The sequence below is a fragment of the Silurus aristotelis genome (genome assembly GCF_946808225.1).
Source record: "Silurus aristotelis genome assembly, chromosome: 14".
In the NCBI taxonomy this organism is placed as follows: Eukaryota; Metazoa; Chordata; class Actinopteri; order Siluriformes; family Siluridae; genus Silurus; species Silurus aristotelis.
This window is the reverse complement of record NC_139587.1, coordinates 4,681,706-4,705,748: the sequence shown is the minus strand read 5'-3', so window position 1 is coordinate 4,705,748 and position 24,043 is coordinate 4,681,706. Positions and strand designations below refer to the sequence as shown.

The 24,043-nt window shown below is 37.5% G+C and overlaps 2 protein-coding genes across 2 annotated transcripts in view; one reads left to right on the top strand and one right to left on the bottom strand.

The window, feature by feature from the left end:
* The window catches only part of pmf1 (polyamine modulated factor 1), a 122,914-nt gene that overhangs the window by 90,318 nt on the left and 8,553 nt on the right, over positions 1–24,043 (bottom strand). The gene's annotated exons all lie outside the window — the stretch shown is intronic.
* slc43a1a (solute carrier family 43 member 1a) lies at positions 754–23,171 on the top strand. Its single transcript, XM_083560621.1, has 15 exons — positions 754–1,277; positions 4,732–4,889; positions 5,034–5,217; positions 6,621–6,676; positions 8,255–8,331; positions 11,730–11,822; positions 12,987–13,126; positions 13,915–14,021; positions 15,482–15,628; positions 15,760–15,801; positions 16,744–16,870; positions 16,995–17,127; positions 18,946–19,019; positions 19,453–19,576; positions 21,856–23,171. Exons 1-15 carry the CDS (start codon positions 1,273–1,275, stop codon positions 22,021–22,023), a joined length of 1,635 nt encoding a protein of 544 aa, XP_083416747.1. The 5' UTR covers positions 754–1,272; the 3' UTR covers positions 22,024–23,171.

Genomic DNA, 24,043 nt, shown 5'->3' with positions numbered 1-24,043 from the left:
GAGCACACTAGTCAAAGCTTACAGACTGCATCTGTAGCAAACTGCACAAGATCAGATATATTCCTGTGGATTTAATAACTGCTCATTGCACAATAGTTGATAGAGGAGAAGAAATCGATTTGGATTGCAGTTTGTATTTTATTTCCAGTAGTATTTTGCACAAAAATTTTGTTGTAATTTAAAATCCCCAGGAAAACCGTAATCCAAAGGAATTCTGTGGTCGGAGAGCTGTCATTTTATAGATTAATATTGATGCTTCTGTTAGAGAGGATGTATGCGCATAGTGCAGCTGTGGCTGCAGTGAAAGGAGAATTGTTCAAAAGTGGGCTTTCATTGGGGTTCTTGCTTTCGAAACGGCATTCACTCTTACTCTATGAGATTCCTGCTTGTGATGCAGTGCTCTGTTACAGTGCGTTTTTCTATAATATTGATGGTTTCTCTAGCGGTGAAGTCAAAATGATGGTATTAAGAGGTGGATTGATTCAGGTAGGACACCACTGAAAGCCTGGGTATAAAATGCATATCCAGACACTAAAGTTGTTTAAATAAAACTCTCCCGACACAAAAACTATGAATCTGTATATTATGTAGAATGTTTTTTATATCAATAAAAAAGTATTAGAGCATTCATTTAAAACCTTTTGCATTAGAGGATAAAGAAGTGTCTACTCTTATGGGGAGGTGGAAGTGTAGTCATTATTATCTCTCCATTCAGAGTGATATGCCTGGGGCAGGTTTAGCCTTTTATGGGTGAATAGACAGACAGACAGAGAGAGAGAGAGAGAGAGAGAGAGAGAGAGAGAGAGAGAGGACAGGAAAGGAGAGAAAGAAGGAGAGAGATAAGGAGGGGAAAAAAGGGGTAGAGAGAGAAGTAGGGGCAGAGGGAAGAAAAGAGCAGAGAGGAGGAAAAAAGAGAAGAAGTGAGGAGAGAAAGAAAGAGAGAGGAGAGAGATAAAAGGAGAGAAGGAAAGACTGTATGTATGAGCACAGCTTTTCTAAGCGCCATTCAGAAGAAGCAAAGGAACAAGCAGTGACTTCAAACTCCTCCAGCACCAAAACTTCTCCTTCATTCTCAGTAGATCAGATTTAGACAGAGAGACACTTCGAACCAGTCTATTCTGGACACAAAGGGTTAACAAACACGAGGAAACTCATCAATAGAAAACAGCATCCGATCAGTTACTACGCCTTTATAGACGTCGAGCTTCACGTTTTTAGAGTTGAACTGAACAAGAAGACACGTGCGACTGCCAAGGAAATAAAAAACAGACAATGAAGTAAGTTGCTTAAAGTTACATTTTTTAAAAGTATTTTCATCTTAAGTTATAAACGATATAAAAGTATGTATATGGTGTTTAAATGAAAAGGGAAAAAAAACATGCCGGAAGCGTGAAACTATCAGTTCTGAGTTCACACACACGTGGCACTAGTTTCTTGTACCCAGTAACAAAGTCGCGGTCTGATTGTTGTTGTTGTTTTTGTATTGTATTTAATAACTTTCTTGAAAATTTAATCTCATCCTTGAGCCCAATTTTAACAAGTTTGAAAAGTCGTTAAAACTCATACGAATTGATTTCCATTGTGGTATTAAGTGTGTGTGTGTGTGTGTGTGTGTGTGTGTGTGTGTGTGTGTGTGTGTGTAGAACAAAAGCCGACAATTTTTTTTGAAGAGAAACATATGACGCCTTAGTAAACCCACATAAACTCCTATAACTGTTATTTCTTTTATAAATTGTGTTACTACTTCTCTCTCTTTTTATATGTGTGTGTGTGTGTGTGTGTGTGTGTGTGTGTGTTTGGTCTACCAACTGCAAGAAAAGTCATGGGTTAAGTTAAGACTTAAATTCTCTTGGGAAAAAGTCCTTGTGGAAACAAAAGGGTGGTTTGCTTGGTTAAACACTTTGTTCATCTTGAGTGAAAAAAATGACCGAGAGGTCATAATAAATAATTAATATCCCATAAATGGAAATTTCTCCCTCCCTGTGTAGTTGCATTGCATAGCTTGGTAACGTGTAAACAGCCCACGAAAATTTCACGTCACAACACTTTTTAAACATATATCATAATATTTACATGCACAACACAACATGTCTGGACACAACATCGAAATTTTCAGTTTTTAGTGATGAATCTCAAATACTTTAAAAAAGACGCATCATTTGACCTGTGATACTTGTAGTTTTTTAATTGCAAATTTAATATAATAAATAATTTTTTTCACATAATAGTTGCTTTTATGATACATTGGTGATCTTTCTGCAAATTCATTGATTCATAACATAACTCAATTTTTATAAAAAAAAAAAAAATATATGGAGGTAACTTTTCAGAGATACAACATTTTTTGGCATGTTGGGGTCAAAAAAGGTTAGACATAAAATTGAAATGTTTATATATATATAAACTTTTGAACATGTTCTATTTGTATGTTTTGGACATATATTTTATATATATATATATATATATATATATATATATATATATATATATATATATATATATATATATATATATATATATATATGCATGTGCAATTTATTATTTATTTTTATCATACTTTACAGAGTGATGCTATTTATCATTGGGTTACATTCGTTATCAAGTGCTTCAAATACAAGTGAAAATGAATTACTGCATTTTTGTGTCGTTCTGTTTTTTTCTTACTGTGAAAGATCAAATACTGAATTAAAGTCTGTGTTAGATGCATGAACAGACCTCAAACTAGAATTTCTTGACAAATCGTTTTTTTCAAAGTGTTCATTTAAGATGACACGTAATATTTGTCAGTTCAGTGATATTGATCTCATTTATAAGTACATAAAAATTGCCAAGCATCAAACATGAAATTATTGAAACATTGGCCATGTTGTATTGTTCGACTGGTGGAACTTTTTACAACATCATTCACGTTATGCACGTTTTGAAGTAAAAAATATATCTTTGTACAGAGAAACCACATGCACAGTTTATTTGCCACTCAAATGTGATGTATTGTAGTGTTATTTTTTTTTTATATGCACTGAGTTAAGAATTTGTTAGAAATGAAATGTGTACCAATGTGAGCTAGTGGGGTGTGTGTGGGCTGGGTGTTATAAAGTGTATGCTAATAGGCAGTGTGATTTACAAAAGAAATCCCTCTAAGAGCCCAGTTGCTGTGGACAAAGCTTCCTAGTGGGCTGTGTCTAATCACATTAAACACAAAGCGCCCCTCAGTGAATGGCTGACCTACACGCATTAATCTCGCCCTCAATTAAAATCACATAAAAAAACTTTCGTTTCTTTCTCCTTTTGTCGCCGTTCTTTGTCTTGTTTGACTGTTCACATCTGTAGCTGTCGGTCTCGCCTCTCTGTTTTGTCACGCCTTGACGTCATGATGGAAAGTAATAATGCACACGCGTGCTTTTTGTACCAATGAATAAAGGAAGTACACGAGTCCTGTAATGAAAACTCAGGCCAACTCGGTGTGACACTTATCAGTGTCGCTGTGAAACATTCATTGACCTGTTGACTATGCCTGGTCACACTGCTCTGTTTCCATCTGAAGGTCTATGACGGTGTAACAGGTGAAACTGGGCAGCGAGCCCTCTGCAGTGAGTTGCCAAACGGACTTATGTGACCTCGTTCACTATTTGTATACAACACAAATGGAAATAGAGAAAGGTCACACCAAGCACGTGTACTCAGGAGTCCAGTGCTCGGAAAAAATACCACACTCAGTGTGTTTATATATGTGATAGGATCATAACTGTAGGCCTTATCAGAGTATTCAGGTGATGATATATATATATATATATATATATATATATATATATATATATATATATATATATATATATATATATATATATATATATATATATATATATATATATAGTGTAATAGAGGTTGATAATTGTTAAATACATATGAAGTACCTTTCAAACTTTTTGTACAAATTGAGAAGCATCTGATCAGTATAAAGCTCCACCAAGAGCAGCATTAAGTGCAAATTGTAACCATATAAAAACCTCCCAAATATTATTTATCAGAAGAACAGCTATAAGGGAAACAGAGCTGAGCACCTGGTAGATTTTGACCCCTACCACAATTACATATCTAGGATGTTTATGTAAAAATAAATGATGTAATAGTGTGTATGTAAGTTTAGATATAAATCTCATTCGTGTAAAACTGATTTTTTTTAAATCAGGTTGCTCAATGCATGTAAATGTGCTGCTCGGATTACTGCCAAAATCAGTTGCAGTAAGTCTGATTGTTATACATGTAAATACACTCGCTGGTTTAATGTGCAAATGATCAGCAGTACATTGTCTGCAGTATAATGACTAGTCAATATACAGTGTGTTGGATTGTTTTTTTGTTGCGTTTTTAACTTTGAAGTTTAGTTTGATGCGAGATAGTTGAGAGCCTAGAGATGTTTCGAACCTTCTGGGTAAGAAAAAGGTGTGTGTGTTCATGTTTGTGATCTTTTGAGCTGCTTTTTATAGTTATGAAGGAAACTGAGAGGGGCTCAATAATGGACTTGTTGTTCATCAGTGCCTTTGAGATTATATCTTCATGTTATTTCAGTTTAAATGTTCATTTCCCTTCCTCTCCAAAAGCACATCAGCCGAGAGAGACAATTAGGGGCTGAATTAAATATTGCAATATGTACCTGGAAAAAATAAAGCATGTACTAAAATTGCATTTTATGAATCTCACTTTCTTGGATTTGTCTGTATTTTCTGACAGATGGCTCACTCCCTCACTGTCCCAAGCGTTCCGGAGGCGATGGTGGCTGGCCGGCACAGCAGTGGTGGAAAATCTGGGATTTTCAGCTGTGCTGCTTGGGTGGGGATCTCTGCTCATCATGTTGAAGAGCGAGGGCTTTTATTCACACCTTTGCACAGGTAAACTGCCTTAGAACGGATGGAAAAACTCACGCAGACACAGCCATTCAAGGTCGCTCAACCGTCACACAAGAACTAGGACAGAGCAAATTCATGAATAAACCATTGATCCGTTCTTGTTTGTCTCTCCTGTTGCACTGTTAGAAAATGAGACGGCATTGGCTAATGTTAGTGCTGAGGCTCATGAGGATTCAACCAGCTGTGTAGAGCAAGAGGAGATGCTCAACCTGGGCTTTACTATTGGCTCCTTCCTGCTCAGTGCTGCTACGCTGCCACTTGGTATCCTTATGGACAGATATGGGCCCAGACCACTGCGCCTTGCCGGGAGGTATACACACAATCTCACACACACAGACACACACACACACACACACGCACACAAACAAACCAATCTGAAAACATAGAAAGCCATCTGACTCAACCCCTAAAATGGGCAGGGCTGAGCTGATTAGATCTTGCTCGATGTAGGGAGACCAGATGCAAACAGCGCAAATGTGGGACAAGTAGTACATTTGTGTGGGCCAATGTGACTCACACGAGCTTTTATAGCATTTTCACAACATGCAAAACTGCAAAAAGCTCACTGTGAATACTTTGCTGTTCATCCTGACCTCATTTATTTTTCTTTACATTTATGTTTTGCTTCAAAATCTGACTAGGCTAATGAAATATACCTACATTGCTACCGAAGGATTTCTTTGGCATAACCTCAAGTGTGCACAGTTCAAGTGCAAGCACATTTTTTTTCGAACACAGCACTTTTTAATACTTTTTCACAGCCTTCGGTTGACATTTTCCATCTGTTTTCATTCATGACACACAACACACAAGTCATCCGTTCAAACTATTTTCAATCAAAATGCTGCACAGCAAGTTGTGGCACAACCAACCTATTTTCTAGTGCCAATTTATAATTCCATGTCGTATTTGCTGAAAATATTTTGGTCTATTGCATAGCTTATGCACTTCTAATGTTCTTATACGAGGAAGGGTTAGGGCAGCTCAGCGTTTAAGAATTTCTGAAGTTTCAAGAAGTTTCAAATCCCAACACCACTATGGTGCCACTGCTGGGCCCTTGAGCAAGGCCCTTAATCCTCAATTCTATGAGAGTATTGTAGGTCGCTCTGGATAAGGGCGTCTGCCAAATGGCATAAATGTAAATGTCATAAGCACAGTAATTTGGCAAAGCATTGCTCCTTATGATTCCAAACATTTCAGATTTATAGCAAACACAAAAACAGGTGAATCATTGTGCATACGAGAATAACATTTCTATTTGGAGGCCATGCTTTTACATAGAGGTGTTTCTTAAATTGCACTCTCATTTATTTCTGAAGGATGTATGATCAGTCTATCATGAAGCTATTATTGTCTATATTTGCCCCTGATGTTTGGCAACCTAATCCAAAGCGACCCTGAGCATTATAAAACAGTTACTAAAGATAAATCAAAGACCTCGATAAAGTCAATCAATCAGCCTTTTTTTGGATCCAATAGGATGCAAATCACACCTTTGTTTATTTAGAGTGAAACCTCTGATGTCATTAATGACGACGTGTAAAACATGAAGGGATGATTGCAAACTCACATGAAATGTAATTGGGAAGTGTAATGCAAGCATCTGCACGATCTAAAATGTATTAAATCTCAGTAGTAATGTGAAAGGCTGCCTATTGAATTCATCACTTGCCTGGTGACAGACAATTTACTTTCATTCTGTTTCTCTCTCAGCGCATGCTTTGCTCTCTCCTGTGCAATGATGTCTGTGTCAGCATACCAGACTGAAGGTGAGTCAGAGAAAAGGCAAACACACAAAGTATTGATTCACCGGTTGTTTGGTACACTTAGTAATTAGATAGTATGGCAGGGACCAAACTGATCTTTTGCAAACCGCTGTAGCTAAGCTACGGGAAATGCCACTGGGTTGATGGAGACGCGTTAAGTGTCCATGCGGAACATTTCTGCCGTGTCAGTTAACGTCATATGCATACACAGTGTAGGATACTGTTTATTAGGGATGGTAAGATTCACAGATTCGCATTTGTGCATGGGCATAAAAGTTAATGTTGTGATGCATTGATTTTAAAAAGTGTGAGGCATTTGTACCCCGGCGTGCACTTCTGGTTCCGAGGCGCGCACTTCCGTGTCGGCGGCCATCTTGCCGTTTTTCCCGCGCCTCCCTGTATTTAAGGACACCGAAAAGTTTAGCTCGGGGCCAGATTGTCTCACCGGCTTCCAAAGTCCCTGAGAATATCCTTGCCACCCTGCCTGCTCCTGTTCCTGCTCCTGCTCCTGTTCCTGACCCCTGCTCTGCTCTGCTTCCCTGGTACCCTGTTTGGACTTTGGTTTTGTTTGGCGTTTTTGTTTGTGCCCTGCCTATATTGTTCTGTTTGCCGGCTTTGGTTTTGTCTTCCCTGCACCGCCCCGTTTGCCTGTGTTTCAGACCCTGGACTGTTTTTGGACTGTGTTTTTGTCATGCCCCATTGCTCAGTTTGTGTTTTTATTAAAACCAGTCACCCGTGATCTCTGACAGATGCATTGTTTTTGACATATTCGCAAAGGTAAAAAAACATGTATTTATATGTAGGGAATAAAATGTAAGGTTATAAATGATGTACTACAAATTTATATAAGATCTGGAGATAATACTGCGAGAACAATGATTTCAAATCGTGGGAAAGAAGAGTCTACGCGGGAGTTGTGAGAGTGTAGAGAGAGAGAGAGAGAGAGAGAGAGAGAGAGAGAGAGATAATGTTCAAGTTGTGTTGTGAAGCCAAGAACCACAAACAAGTGAAGCTAGCGTATAACACCATGTGCGTTACATCTATATTATTACTACAAAATCATTAGTAGATGCGCTATACTTTTGTTATTTAGAAAGTGACCAATAATTTGTGCCCAATATTTTATATGTAGATCGATTTCCCCTCGTAAAACTGTTTCTCAAGCACGTTCCCTCAGCACCACTCAACAACACTATAGATACCAAGGCGTGTTTTGAGAGTCACATAGAATACAGATTAACATGGCAAAGGTAGAGCTGCATCTTCCTGGAGACACAACCGAAAAAGAAACATTGGTTTTATTTAATCTTTCACACAAAGTCAGAAGGCACTTAAGTAAATTTAGGATTGTTTGTCTTTCCACTTTGTTACTGACCAAAGAATCTGAAGATTGACCCCAAATAATATAAATGTGTATATTCTCTGTGAGAGAGAGGAATGATTATTTATAGCTGCTATACCACAAGAGCTAAAAGGAATGTAAACAAAAAGAGATCTCTTCGGTCCACATGGACAATGCATCAATTACAAGTTAATGTGATATGGCTTCTTATCATTCTGTGTATTTATTTCTTTCCCCAGCCCTCTCTGCCCTCATCTTTCTTGCTTTGTCACTCAATGGTTTCGGAGGAATCTGTTTGACCTTCACGTCTCTCACGGTAAGATACAGGGGGGTGGAATACGCATAGAGAAGGAAAAAGAGATTTTTTTTGTTCATGTTGAAGCCAAGCACATGGTTTTAGATATGACTATTATGAGTTCCAGAAAGAGTGTGCACATGGGTGTTCAAGTTAGGTTGGCACTGAAGACCAATCACAGACGCATGTTCCACCACACCTTCCACAACCCGTTCTCCTTTACCTAAAACACACACACACACACACACACACACACACACACAGTGCTGTAGTGCCATAACATAAGTCTATACTCTACAGATTCTACATTCCACATCCTCACATGGCGACAAAGTGTCTATGGATTTTATATGCAGAGTGTGTGAAATCCCCGTGTTCTTTTATGTAAGAGAATGTCCATTTTCTCACCCTTGTGTGTGTACACACACAGACACACGCTGCACACATGTAAAATCTTACACATTCCCAAGTATGTGCTGGAAAAACATGCAGCCCAGGTGCTCAGCTCTGATCACAACCAGCCCTTTTCGTCCTGTGACGCTTCTTAGAAATACAGAACTTAGAACACCTCCCCCCATTTTTTCTTTCTCTCTCTCTCTCTCTCTCTCTCTCTCTCTCTCTCTCTCTATTTATATATATATATATATATATATATATATATATATATATATATATATATATATATATATATATATATATATATATGGGTTTAGTACCAGCATGCACACCATGCTGTCACACCATGCTGTTTAACCATTGAAGGTTATGACCTTTTACTCTGTGTCTCTCTCTCTCTCTCTCTCTCTCTCTCTCTCTCTCTCTCTCTCTCTCATTGGTTATTGCAATTATTTCTGTCACTCTCTCAAACACACTCTCTTATAGCTATATAAACTAAAACACACCTTTTTATTTGCATTAGTGAGTATGTCTGTTCTTTACATTAAGGGATTTAAAAAGTTTTATATTTAGAACAGGAAGTGCCCCTAATGAACTATGTAGTGTGTATGTGTGTGTGTGTGTGTGTGTGTGTGTGTGTGTGTGTGTGTGTGTGTGTGTGTGTGTGTGTGTGTGTGTGTGTGCGTAAATGATCAGATCTTGTTTCTGGGGGGAAAAGTGCAACTGGCAAGGTTCACACAGCATTACCGGCATATCCTGCTTTTCAGATCACTTCTAATGCATGCAGTCACCTTTTATTCATGATCTCCCTCAAATTTTTTGTTCCCTTAATAATTCCATGCAACTGAATTATGACGCTGATGAGAGTAATCAGAGTTAATGTATGTTTAACGGCAATTTTAAACAAATACAGCTTGCTCTGATTTTTTATCCCCCCAGAAAAAAAATCATGTCTTGAATTCTTGAGTAATTTTTGGTTTTGATGAATTTTTATGGACAGAAGTTCTTACCTCAGTAAATCACAGGTTTGCATTCATAGGTTTGTTTAAATACGGTATCGGTTCTAGGGGTGTCCCCGACTAAGGATTTAGTCGAATCAGTCTTTCTTATAGTCGATTTTTAACCAAAACTGCGTGTCAAGAATAAAACTAACAACGCCTTTTAATTTTTTTTTTAAGTTGAAAAAATAGGTGGATAAAGATTTGTTAAAAGATTCCTAATAACATTTTAAAACAACGATGTACAGAACATCACACAAAGATGAACATAATTATAAAGAGATCATTATGACCACCTGCCTAATATTGTGTTGTTCTCGCTTTTGATGCCAGAACAGTTCTGCCCCATGGAGCATTAACAGCATTAACTTCTACAGCAATTTGAGCTACAGGAGCTCGTCTGTTGGATCGGGCAAACCTTCGCTCTCTACGTGCATCAGTGAGCTTCAGCCGCCCATGACCCTATCGCCGGTTCACCACTGTTCCATCCTTCGACCACAATTGACTTTTGATATGCTCTGCCCCAATTGTCTGGCCTTCACAACTTGACTCAAATTCTTGCTCTTGCCTATTTTACCTGCTTCTAACACATCAACTTTAAGGACAAAATGTTTACTTGCTGCCTGATATATCCCACCCATTTATAGGTGCCTTGATAAAAAATATAATCATGTTATTGTAAATGTTATAATATTATGCCTGGTCGAAAAAGGTGTAAAAACAATTTGGATCAATCAACTTAAAAAAATTGCAAATACAAAAGTGCAAAAAAGGCCACACTGCAGACAGGATTTGCGTTTCACATGTCGGCAAATCAAATGAAACCGGCTAAAATGCCTGTGTGAGCAGGCTCTAAGCACAACATCTGTGGAACTAAATTAGGACAGAATCTTCCAGACTTTGTTAAATATTTAAATCCCTGCTGCCAATATGCTTCTGTGTGAAAGCAAAATTTAACGAATTTGAATTTCTTTTCACATTGGGAGAAAACCAGTAGTTTTATGTGAAATCTGACACCCCCATTAAACCAAAATGGCATGGTCCTTGTTTCATAACACTTTTGCAAAGATTCCACTGTGAGACTGCTAGTCAAATCAGGCTCCTCATATCGAAGCTTTTTTGGGGTCAACCCTAATCTGTTTTAAAGCACAATCTTTTAGAAAGTGTTGCCAAAATTCTGTGGTATGTGAGGAATGAATGACTGTGATGTTGTAGGGAAAAAAACTGACTTTAGGCTGCATCACACCAGCCTGTCATTGATCACTGAGTATAACAGCACACTCTGTCATGTATTACTATTTATAGTAACGGAAGTGAGTGAAACTATTCACTCAAACACACACCGAAACAATCAGCAGTGGTTAAGGCAGAAATTCAGTGTGAGGTTAATACAGTGTGATGCAGTAAAACGCTGTAGAGTGTGATGCAGTAAAATGCTGTACATGGTTCACAACCATAAAAGTGTCTGGCAATAAATAAGCAAGGCATTTCATTCTTTCTGAAGCATACGTGAGATGAAATATTTCTGGGGTGTGTGTGAGAATAGAATTGACAATAGACCTGTGCCACATCGTCAAACAAAAAAAAAAAAAGAATGACAAGTATGTTCATGGGTAGTTTTCTGTGTACTGTATGTACACCCACGGGCTTAAAATGTCACACATCTACAAACAAACACCAAAGTAAATGGCAGAAGAAAACGGTCTCTCCCTTTCTGTCACTCTGTGTGGTTTTTGCCCTAGGGAGTTAAGATATCCAGTTTATTCACACTTTCCTGCAACTCGCATGTCGTTGTTTGACCCAATTTCCTCTTGCCTTCTCACACCGCTGTGATTTCCACAGAAAAAGAACTATTCCAAAAAAACACAAACCCTCCTGACAGACACACAAGTGTAATCTCCAAGAAAAGCAAACACCAAGAGCCCACATCTTAGACTTTGCACAAAACAGTTACTGGATTATTTAATTTTTTTATTATTTACTCTTAATATAATTTTAATTCATACATTGTTTCTTTCAATGCAGTTACCCAACATGTTCGGGAGCCTCAGCTCCACCGTGATGTCCCTGATGATTGGATCATACGCATCGTCTGCCGTCACTTTCCCAGGAGTAAAGGTAAGAAACTCAAAATCTCAAATTAGCATCTCCTTGTTCTTTTCATTTGTGTCTATGCAGATATCGCAAATATGGAACACCCCCATGACTCAAATAGATTATCAGAAGTAGTTACCAAATAACTGACATTTTTCAGAAAAACAAACCAGAGAGTCCCTGGTGGTCTAGTGGTTAGGATGCGGCGCTCTCACCGCTGCAGCCCGGGTTCGATTCCCGGTCAGGGAACCTACCCCAGCCCCTCTTAGTGCTGGTCCCAAGCCCGGATAAATGGGGAGGGTTGTGTTAGGGAGGGCATCCAGCGTAAAAACATGTGCCAAATCAAACGTGTGGAGGATCCGCTGTGGCGACCCCTAATGGGAGAAGCTGAAAGAAAGTTATTGTCAGAAAAACAAACCAAGAGTCCAGTGATAAGCCTGAAGGGGTTGGAGATGTCAAAGTCTTACAAGGGAGAAGCTATGGGCTTTATATCAAGTGGTCAAAAGAAATAAATTTTTTAATACAATTTAACTTTTTGGTCTTAAGGGGTTACATTTGACAGAAAACCAGTGCAAAATCGTAAACAAATGTGAAAATAGCCAGCCTGTGAACACCAGCCACACAGAAAAGCATGGTGGCGGTTGCCTCAAGAAACTGGTCAGGGCTGAGAGCAATCTCGATCAGCATCAGAAAGAGCAAATGTTACAAGCGAATTCAATACGAGCTGAAGAATCTGATGATTTTCTGTACAGTACTGATGTAGTCAATTTACAACAATTAATTCACTCCCAGTAACTCTGTAGATATTGGAGGCACGTAAACGCATGACTTTTGCAACATTTTTCTCATTTGCATGTGAATGCCCACACTGGATCTAACTCTATGACTTTGTATTACAAATAACAATTATGCAAATGTCCTACAGAAATTGAAAAAAGGTGTTTGTATTTTGCCCGGTTCTCTAATAGTAATTTACAGTGAGAAGGAATGAGGTGTGAGTGCCACAGGGCAAGTGGTGGAGTTTTGTGTGGTGCAAAGCTTTACACCTGTTGCATCAGATGAAATAAAAGTGACGTTATCCCACAGTTTAAACGAGGTGAACATTGGATGACCTTATTCAAACAAAGCATTAACCGCATACCAATTTCCTTCCTAATTCTCTCTTTCTCTCTAAATTCTTTACTATAGCTAATATTTGATGCTGGCGTTCCATTCACTGTGATCATGTGGGTATGGTCGGGTCTTGCCACCCTGATCTTTGTCAACTGCTTCCTGAACTGGCCCGTGGAGCCGTTCCTCACACCAGATGAGATGGAAGAGATGTCAATGTAAGACGTTTTATTATTTATTGACGGTTGTTTGATCATTTATATATAGTGTACACCTTGATATATTAAAATGTCCTAAGGTAATGAAAGGGAGAGGCGGATTCTGAAGATCTCTTTAACCACATTGTCAGTATGAATGGCATTTTTTCTCCTCAGCGTGCCAAATGACATGTCACTGGCAGGTTTTTGTCTTTACCAGTGTCTAAATGCTAAAGCTACAAAATCTGTAGCATATATATGATTACCACAAAAAAAAAACATTCCAAGGGCAGATTTTAGGATCATCAATAAATGTATTTCACGACTGGTTTTTGGACATTTTTGACTTTATGCCAAACTGACTAGTGACTGTGTTTAACAGGAAGAATATGTAGGCCATTCCTCACATACATCAAACATTGCCAAGTTCTTCCTAAGTCATGTATGGCCGTGGAATCATCAGAATTTGAAGTGGCAACCTCCCAATGATAAGGGGAATACTATTATTGGTGTCACAGAGGGAACCCTGAATTTTGTACTGTTTTCAATGAACAAAATTCAAGAGTCTTGAGTAACTCAGGATCTCTATTTCCTTTCTTTTTCTCACTACAGAGAGATATGTAGAAACTCTTGTTTGTGGTAATCACACCAACTGTGCAGATGCATTAGATAGCGATTGTGATCAAAAGGTTTGTAAACAGTCCAAACCAAAAGATGGTTCCATCAATAGCACTGAGTCTGGTTATTTATCATTTATACATTTTCTTTCTTAATTAATTACACGTGAAATGTATGTTTCGCACTTACAGGAAGAAGACGCGTTCAGGGGATGACTCACAGAAACACACTCTGACCTCGAGCGAGGAGAATAAACCAGATCAGCTCGACCTCTCGACTGACACATCCCATGCAACGCGTATGTTATATCAGCACAAACACACACACACCCATTCTGGATTTAAACTGAAAAAAAGAGTGTTGTTGTTAAACACGGACTTTGGTCCCAGTTCTGTTTGCCCTGTAGTGGTTTTTAGGTCAGTGATGCTTGTATGACCAGGCAGACTAAAACAAGTAAATTATAGCGGAGGGTACAATATAGCAAAGCAATAAAAACATGAAGTTTATTGTGGGAGATTTGCTCAGTAATTATCATGAATTGGTTAAATTCCTGGTCATGTAGGTTCATGCAGTTCAAACAAAGCTTTCTATGGACTGAGACAATGACAACAGTTTTAAAGCAGTCTGTCTCATTTTCTTTTTTTAGATTATATATAAGATTCTTAGGGGGGTCTGAATAGCCAGACCTGGTCTTAAAACCAACCTTTAATACTGTCTGAATTCCGAACCTTATTGGTTACTCTTTATTCTTTCATTTCCAGTTCCTCCCTTCAGGCTTATTTATAAATATCAAAAATCCATATCTATAAAGAACAGCTAATTGTTTATTAAGTAAACATGAATACAGAAATGCCCTTCTGGGAACAAAAGCTGCTGAAATAATGGGTACTGCATTTAAGATATCATCTGCATAAAAAGCTATAACACTTTCACACACCAAAAACAGTTATTATTTGGAAATCGTGCTGAATTTAAACATCCACATCTCTTATTGAATGTACTTGGTTAAAAATGTAAAGTAATAGTCCTGCGAATGACACGATATTGATGTGATAGTTTTAATACAGTTAGGAATAAAATGAGTTCAAACAATTAAAAAATGTAAATCAAATAAAAAAAACAATGGGCCCAATACGTATCAAAATTTTTATTGTGCACTTTTCAATAATGTGGATGTTCTTTAAATAAAAGGCAGAAGTGTTAGGATTTATACATAGAATGTCTGCCAGATCCAGGAAGATGGAACTAAAACCACCAGGATTCAGTGGTTAAATTATATGAACTGATTTGCATGCAATGTATTTCCTAATAAAGCAATCCGATTTAATTCCAGCAAATCGGAGACTAATGTAACCGGAAGTCAGAGCCAGTCTTTATACAAGATGCATGAAACCACCAGAAGCCACATGACGCTTTTGCATTGCAGTCTGATAGGAAGCAGTTTGACCCCCGAATCACACATGCAACGTGGTAAACTTAGATGACAAATGCAAACCGAGGCAGGAAACTCAAGCTGAGGTGGCGCTGCAGAAATACGCCGCGTTGATTCGTGCATCTAATAACAAAATGCTTTATTATAGATATGTTCGCTGTGATTTGTGTGATTTCCGCACAAAACTTACTACACACATATGATAATTTTTTTTGTTTAATCTTCCAAATCAGAAATAAACCGAAGGCATCTGTTTAATTTTGGACTAAATAAACCAATCGTTGTAATGGCATGCACAGAGTTGATGTGATCTTTCTCTGTTACAGCCTCCACTCCTTTCCGCCGCTCCGTGTTTTCTCCCATCTTCTTGTGGAGTCTGATTACCATGGGGATGACACAACTGCGTATAATCTTTTACATGGGAGCCATGAACAAAATGCTGGAGTTTATGGTCACACATGGAAAACCCAACCGTGAGTATACAGTACCTACAGCAGGATATCATACTGATCTGGAGACCTGGAGCAAAAAACTCAGACAATGAGATGTTGAGCTTCCGTCTGATCATGTTGTTGAATTTTATCTATTTCTCTGCCCCTTTCAGCCTCTGAGGACACGGCACTGGCACATGAAGCTGCTGAGAACGGTAAGGAATGGCTTAATAATATAATGTTTTCTATTAATATTTGGAAGCCGAATAAACCATCTTGTATTTGCGACACCAACAAAACTTTATGATACCAAGTTTTGGCCTCGAGTACAAGATTTCAGTATTCCAGCCGCTATAAATCAGAGATTAGGTATTAGATTTGTCTCGGGGCCAGATTCTTAAAAAGGAAATTGTTGTTTCAGTTTTTGGAACAGCACTTATTGTTTTTAGTGTAACCGCCATTTGTACTTATACCCAAATATATGTGTATGTACCTTACAGGATAGCATAACGATAGCACTGTTTATTATCATTGCACCGCTTTTAAGATCTTTATAGCTTAATTGTAGCTTAAGGTTAATGAACTTTGTTTTTTTGTTCATTAGTAATGAACAAAGATTCACTGATTTGCATCGGTGCATCGGCAAAAAGATTAAAAAAAGTGTACATCGGATACATATTTGCATAAAGCAGATCTCTTTATATATAATTATTAGTAGATGCGCTTTACATATATTATTTAGAACGTGACCAATTATTTGTGACCAATATTTTATATGTAGATTGATTTCTCCTCACTAAACTGATCCTCAAGCGCGTTCTCTCAGCACCACCGCATCGTATCGGTAGCTGCTTCATATGTATCGTTAATGTATCGTATCGTTGGCTATCAATTTGCAAAGCGCATAAGACTCAGTTATGGAGATTTACATCTTATTAGAAAATATTTGAAGTAATAAATAAAATATACTTTATTCAGCATTTGTGCATGCTACATGTTATTGCATTTACGTTCACATTTAGAAGAGAATCTGAAAAAAAAAATGTTTTGTTCCGTTTACTATCTGTGGAGAGAGTGCACCTGTATATTTGTTTTTTCTGTGGTGAGATATTTAAATACCAAAATGTTTAAAGGGGTTTGCGTTATGTTTTCCACAGTGAGCTTTTATTCATCCATCTTCGGCACGCTGCAGCTCCTGTGCCTCGTCACATGCCCTCTGATTGGCTACATTATGGACTGGAAAATGAAGGAGTGTGAGGAAGAGCAGGGAAAGGAAAAGAAAAGGTTAGGATCATACCTGAACATGGAGACAGAAACACCCAGTAAGGGTGAAGCTGTATGACCTTGCAATATATATGAGGATGAAAAGCTGATACCTGAAGATGTTTCTGTTTGTATTGTCCTGTAGCAGTTCTGATTCCAAACCAAAGCGTGACAGGAAGATCCAGAAACTGACAAACGCTATGAGAGCCTTCACGTTTACCAACGGGCTGCTCGTCCTGTTCGGAATTGTGTCACTTATTGACAACCTGCCACTACAGGTAAGCGCAGACACAGTGATGGCACCTAATTATTTTGATTGCAAACTTGAATTTGAAAACTTTTAGAGCTTCCTAACTGTACATTTGAGAGTAAATTCAACTCGGTCTGTAACTAAAGACCACCAAAACAGCTTCAGTGCATTTTGGCACAGATTTGACATGCTGTTCTGTTAGTAGGCAATTGTGATACCTCAAGTCTGATGCCCTGAATATGCTTTGAAAAAGGAAATCCAGTGTCTGAGCCTTTCTGATCTTCTAATGCTCCAGCGCAGATAATAATAATAATCTTCCAGCTTTGTTCCTGTGTTTCTCTTGAAATATTATGAGCTTTTATTTGTTTATTTTTACTTGTAAGTACTTTCTATCTATCTATCTATCTATCTATCTATCTATCTATCTATCTATCTATCTATCTATCTATCTATCTATCTATCTATCTATCTATCTATCTATCTATCTATCTATCTATCTATCTATCTATCTATCTATGTGTTTGTCAGTCTGAAAAGTCCTCTTAAAATTGCATTGTTTGGGAATGTTAAAAAATGAAACCAAGATGAATCTTGTCAGATTTTCTTCCACCTTTATTGTGCTTTAGCATCTAACAAAATATGAAAAGCAATAACAACAATTAAATAAATACAATTCATTTAGCCAAAATAGTTAGATATTTGGTTCTGTCCAAGATTCTCTTTGTTTTGACCAGAGCCCCAGTACCACCTGAAGCAGGCTTGCAGCTACCACCACCATGCTTTACCACTGGTATTGGGTGATAATCCAGTGTAGATTTTTTTTATTGCAGCAGAAATATCTTTAGAATAATGGCAAAAATAATTACCTCATCAGACAGTAATATATTTTGCGATTTATTTTTTAGATACATCGTGCAACTTTGGAATTTTGTTTATTTTTTTATTTTATTTTTTTACCCTACCCGATAGCCCTGTCATGTGAAGAATACATGTGAAGTTGTTTGTCACAGTGTGTGCGGTACTTAGCCACATTTTAGAGGTCTGTCCTGTTCTTGTTAATGCCTCTGTTGGTGCCTCTATTTTCTTCACTTCCTGAAATGACCTTCACAATGTTCCATGGAACATCTAATATTTCAAGAGAAAAATTGTACTCTTGTACTTCTCTGATTACCTTTCCTCAATGCTTTGTACTTCTTTTGCCATCTGTACATACCTTCAGCAGTCGGATACGAATGGGAAGGCGTCAAGATGTTCTACAGAAACTACACATATTTTTGTGGTTAATCAGAAACGCTTAATTGAAGATTAAAATGTTAATTAACATGGCTATTTCTGAGCACTGCCGCATTCCATATTGTAAAAGGATATGCAAACTTGAACAACCATGCCAATGGGTTTGTTTGGGTTTTTTCCCCCAAAACATTTCCTTTTCGCTTGTTATGGGTTGCCATATCACATTAAGGGTTAAGAATGGTATATAGATGGTCTGTCCCACTATCTCTCTATCCATCTATACATCTATGCATCTATACTTTTGAAGATGGTGCTTTATTTAATAACCATGAAACTAAGGCTGTGTTTCAATAATGGGTTCATGAAGTAATGTAGAAGAATGTCATATTACCTGTTCCGTCAGTTGGATATGACTTTGGCGTCCTGCTTTTCTAATGAGTTTATTAATTGTCCTTGAGTGTCATTTAAGGCGCCTATAAATAAAATGTATTTTTATTATTATTATTATGGTTAGAACTTCATAACCAATGTCTCTCCCTCTCTTTTGCTCCTTTTAGCCTGCATCTGGTTTCAGTTACTGATTATTTGTCTTCCCCACTTGCTCTGTGTGTAGATCTTAACCTTTATCTTGCACACCATGGTCCGAGGATTCATCCACTCCTGCTGTGGAGGATTGTATGCTGCTGTGTAAGTATATACACATACACACTAATGTGGGCTTTTTGACCTTACAAGACAGTTTATTTATTTATTTTTTTTACTCTTCCATTCATGGTGTTAGCAGGAAGTCATTCAGCAAAAAAAGAAGACACATCAATGATGTGCCAATCATCTGTGATCGTTTCATCAGACAGACGTTGGCACATTCTGTGCATATTAACCTCTACAATTCTGTTCTAAATTCCATACAGATAGACTCTTATCTTCCGATTGCTATATGTTTGGTGTTAAATCTATTGAGAAATCCTTTACAATCATTTACAAATGAGTAAAATTACATCCTACCACTGAAACCAAGACAAATTTGTTTCAAATATAAAGAAACGGAGTTGACCATCTTATCATTTTCCAGTTCAAACTGATACATTATGTATGCTTCCTTTCTGTCTTTTGCTCTCAGCTATCCATCCAACCACTTTGGCACTCTGACTGGGCTGCAGTCTATGATCAGTGCAGTGATTGCCCTGCTCCAGCAGCCGCTCTTCATCGCAATGTTGGGACCACTGAACGGAAATGCTTACTGGGTAAAGACGCTCACATAGACAATGCTTTATAACCTACAGCCTAATAATTCAAGAGCAAAAGAATAATGTTCCCTTCCATGAAAAAAAAAATGTGTTCAGATCGTTAGAACAAAAGCAGTGAAATTTACAATACAGAGTTTCCCGTTTAGACTCAGTTTACCACGCTGTCAGTGCGCATACATCAGCAAATACATTACCTAAAGGTATGGTGTGGAGCAAATAGTTTTGCTGAACGAATCACATCAGAGTAGTGAAAGCGTAGTGTCGCTCCAGGCCAAGAAGCTGTACAATGTTACTTTAAAACAGGAATATATGTTACACCTCCAGGGATTTATTTTTTTGTATACCCTAGCAGCTTAAAGACTAAAAAGACTTAAAATAAATAGATAATATTATATATGATAAAATATATTTCTAGATATTTGCTGTATATGGATGTTGGACCCTGCATTGCATTGCATTTAATGTAATTGTGTATTATTATACAAAATTTTTTAAGTACACCAAGAACAAGTTTGTAATCTTATATTTATATTAAGTTTGTAATCTTGTGTACCAGTGTAGATTTATTTATCAATAGAGACTCAAAGCACTTTTGTACGTCGCTCTGGATAAGGGCATCTGCTAAAAGCCGCAAATGTAAATGTTAATGTAAGAACAAAACAGTAACACATATCATGACATAACGTGGCGGACATCTACCTTGGTGAATGTTGCCCAAGTCTTCATACACACCTGGTGAATATTACTGCCGTTTAGTATTTTTCCATTTAACAAACTATTAATATAGAACCAATTAGAAATGAAACCACACTATGTTTTCCGAACACCAAGACCGCGGTACTAACTGATATCAATACACACACAATGTTCTTGTAATTACAAAATTCTCACACAAAATGTATATAATTTATTCTTTATTTTATAATATATAATATACTGTATATGATACGATTCACCCCTTTACGATGCAGTGCGATCTGATTTTGATTCGATTCAACACAATGCAATGCAATGGAAAAAACATGATGCTTCGCAATTCGATATTTTACAGAGTTCGCTTTCATTTCTTTTGTTCAGACAGACAGCAAATCATAAATTTTCTAATCAATCAATCAATCAATCTTTAATTATATAGCATTAAAATACAACAATTAAAATAAAGGTTAAGAAGCAGGAGACTGCACACCCTCTACTACACAACAAAGGCTTTGGTGAATACGTGGGTCTTTCGTTTAGCTTTAAAACCAGAGAATTCCCTTTCAGAGCTGAGTTGAGGAGGGAAGGAATTCCAAAGCTTAGGAGCGTATTTGTATAACGCTTTTTAAAAAAAAAATCATCAACTTTATATAAAAGAAGGTGTACGTTTATTGCAGTTAGTTCCTTATATTTGTTTATCCCTGAGCCTGTGGCATGGAAAATCTCCCTAAGATGGTATGAGGAAGAAACCTTGAGAGGAACCAGACTCAAAAGGGAAACCCATCCTCGTCTGGGTGGCACATATTCTATGTAACTCTCAGGACACGCCTCGGTCTCGGCGTTGTGATACGTCAGTGTTGTGATACGTCATATTCACACAGCAGTGGCGCTGAGAGAACGCGCTTGAGTAACAGTTTAGCGAGGAGAAATCAATCGACATACAAAATATTGGTCACCAACTATTGGTCACTTTGTAAATAATAAAAGTATTGCGCATCTACTCGTAAGTCTGTTTAAGTAAATCGTTTTTTATCGATGCAAATACAAATGGCAATTAATATTCGATGCGCACTTTTTTAAACCAATGCATGACATCGTTAGCTTTTACGCCGATGCACTAATGCGAATCGGTGAATCTTTGACACCCAAGAAGGGTTTAGTGTGCCTTTAGTGTGGGGTTGTATTTTTCCCATCATCATATCGTTTATGCAGGTATAAGAATTCTGACTCGAAATATCAAATCTGAGCCAAACTGTATATTTACTACAAAACTGTTTATTGTTCAGCAATTTTGTAAAGCATGAATTAGCATTGATTGATTGACAGTTTATTGAGAAAGGGGACTTTTGTAGATTTTTGTATTTGATTTTCGCTGTGTAAATAATATGGCTTGTTAAAACAAAATCCAAACTGTATATTTGAAGACAAATAGCTAAAGTTTAGTACGTTTAGTAAACAGACGTCTCATCTTAGTGTGCGGCTGCAGTCAGAATTAATGAGTAACTATGACAAAGTATGTGGTTGCCGTTCAGTCATGATATTTGTGGATGAATCAAAATGTCCCTTCTCCCCACAATCAGATCAATGTCAGCCTGCTGATCTTTTCATTGGCCGGCTTTCTGTTGCCGGGATACCTCCTTTACCACCGCCGAAACCTGGTGCGAGAGAAGGTTTCACAGGAAAAGGCTCATCTCAACCAACCAGAAGCCAACGGCATTAACGGACACGCGCCGCAGGAGGAGGCCTAAACCAACCGAGAAACAACCACAGAAATGTTAATGCGTTTTCATGTGCAGACTCAGCATAAACCAGGAACGTCAGATTAGAACGAGTCTTTATTAGCGTCACATGTTGGTGCTGATTTTTCATTAAAGCCATTTCATGTAAGGACTTCTAAGCAATACACACTACCGTGAAAGCCTTTACTTATGCAAAACCTCTTCTTTTTTTTTTTTTGTAAAATTCATATTTATTTTCTAGCTTCAAAATCGGAAAGGTGGAATGTACCCCTAATACACACTCTACTCCACTTGACTCGACTGTAGACAAGCTACCTCAGCCGATCGTCACCTCTGACATGCTGAGCCATGGGCCGGTTAATCAGTTTGTCTGTGAAATGTGTGTTGCCGTTCACCAAAGTGTGTATGCGTGTGAATATGTGTGTGTGTGTGTGTAGTTAAACACCATGTTGTCAATTTACTGTCTTGAGAATGAGTAATAGATGAAAAAGAAATGTTAATTCTTTCATTTCAAGCATCAAGGAGAGTGAAAAGGACCTCAAATCTAATGGAACGGATTCATATTTATAATGTTACATGTTTGCCCATGAATTTTTAACGCCCACGAATTTGTTCTTTTATTTTTTTTTACTGTCGTCTCAGTATGCATTGGAATGGAAATGTTTTTATTTCTCTTTTTTTTTCTTCTTCTGATATACATTGCTATTATTGTATTATTATATGCAAATTTCTTTTCATGCCGCAACAGTGATATTCCTGCTTCATATTTACTTTGTCTCGATCTACGATTTTTGCAGGTGACAATTCATAGCACATTTTTCAATAATCAGGGGTCAGAGTGAAATGTCACATGGAGACGTGTTACCTTTTTTTTTTTCGCAGCGCTCTCTTCGCTACAGCCAAATTTCACGCCATACAGTCTGTTACGTGTGTTTGTGTGAAACCCGTGCCTTATGAATATATACGTTTTTTTGGCTTTTTTTGTCTCTGAATGTACATAACAGTTCATGGATGCAACCAAAGCTATTTCAGCCTCGGGGGAAGGTGTGTCGTTTTTTTACGAAACGTGATGAAATGCTCCAAAGAAAAAGATGTGCAGAGATGAATTGTGTTTTTTGCTTGACTAACCAAAAATAAAGATAATATTGAGGAACAAATGTGTATTCTGCAATTTCTTAATTAGTTAATTCTAGTCATATATAAATATATATACAACACAGAATTAAAAACAATCAGAATGATGTGGTTTATGTGTAACTTTACAGAAGTTACACAATAGGGTCAAAAGTTTGTGAACACCTAAAATCATAAGATTAGTGTGTGTGTTCTTTAACATCTTAATCCAGTTCCTATATGCTGTTCCTCTGCTCTTCTTGGAAGGTGTTCCACTGGATTTTGGTGTGTGTTTATTGAAATTTCTCAAGATTCATTCAGGCACAAGGGTGTTAGAAAAGTCATGTACTGAAGGTGAGGTGGAGGCCTGGGGTGCAGTCAGCACTCGCATTAATCCCAAAAGTGTTCAGTAGGTTTGAGATCAAAGATCAAGAGATTTTCCACTCAAACCCATATAAAGTATATCTTCATTTTTTTCCATATAGTGTATGTCTCATACTACACATTAAATTCCCTAAAACATGCCACCATTCCAACTCAATCGTAAAGTTCTTCCAAAAGATATGCAAGGTATTCGCTCAGTTTGTTGTGATAAAGCATGCTGTTTAAAATATCTAAATATCCCAACACTTCCAACAGATGCTCACTAGGGTGGAGATCTGGTCACTGTGAAGGTCACAGCATATCGGTTTCATCCTTTTTATCTTAATCAGATCATTCATTCATGTTAAACTTTGTGACCTGTGATGAGGCGGAGCCATCCTGGAAGAGGCCACGCCCATCTGTAAGAAGAATTGTTTTAATTGATTTGACGTCTGAGACTACACGAAGCTTGTAACGTTAAATAGAAATCTTTTAACAAAGCAAAAAATAAAAGTGAAACTTTTTGGCTTTTCACTACTCAAAAGTTTGCAGA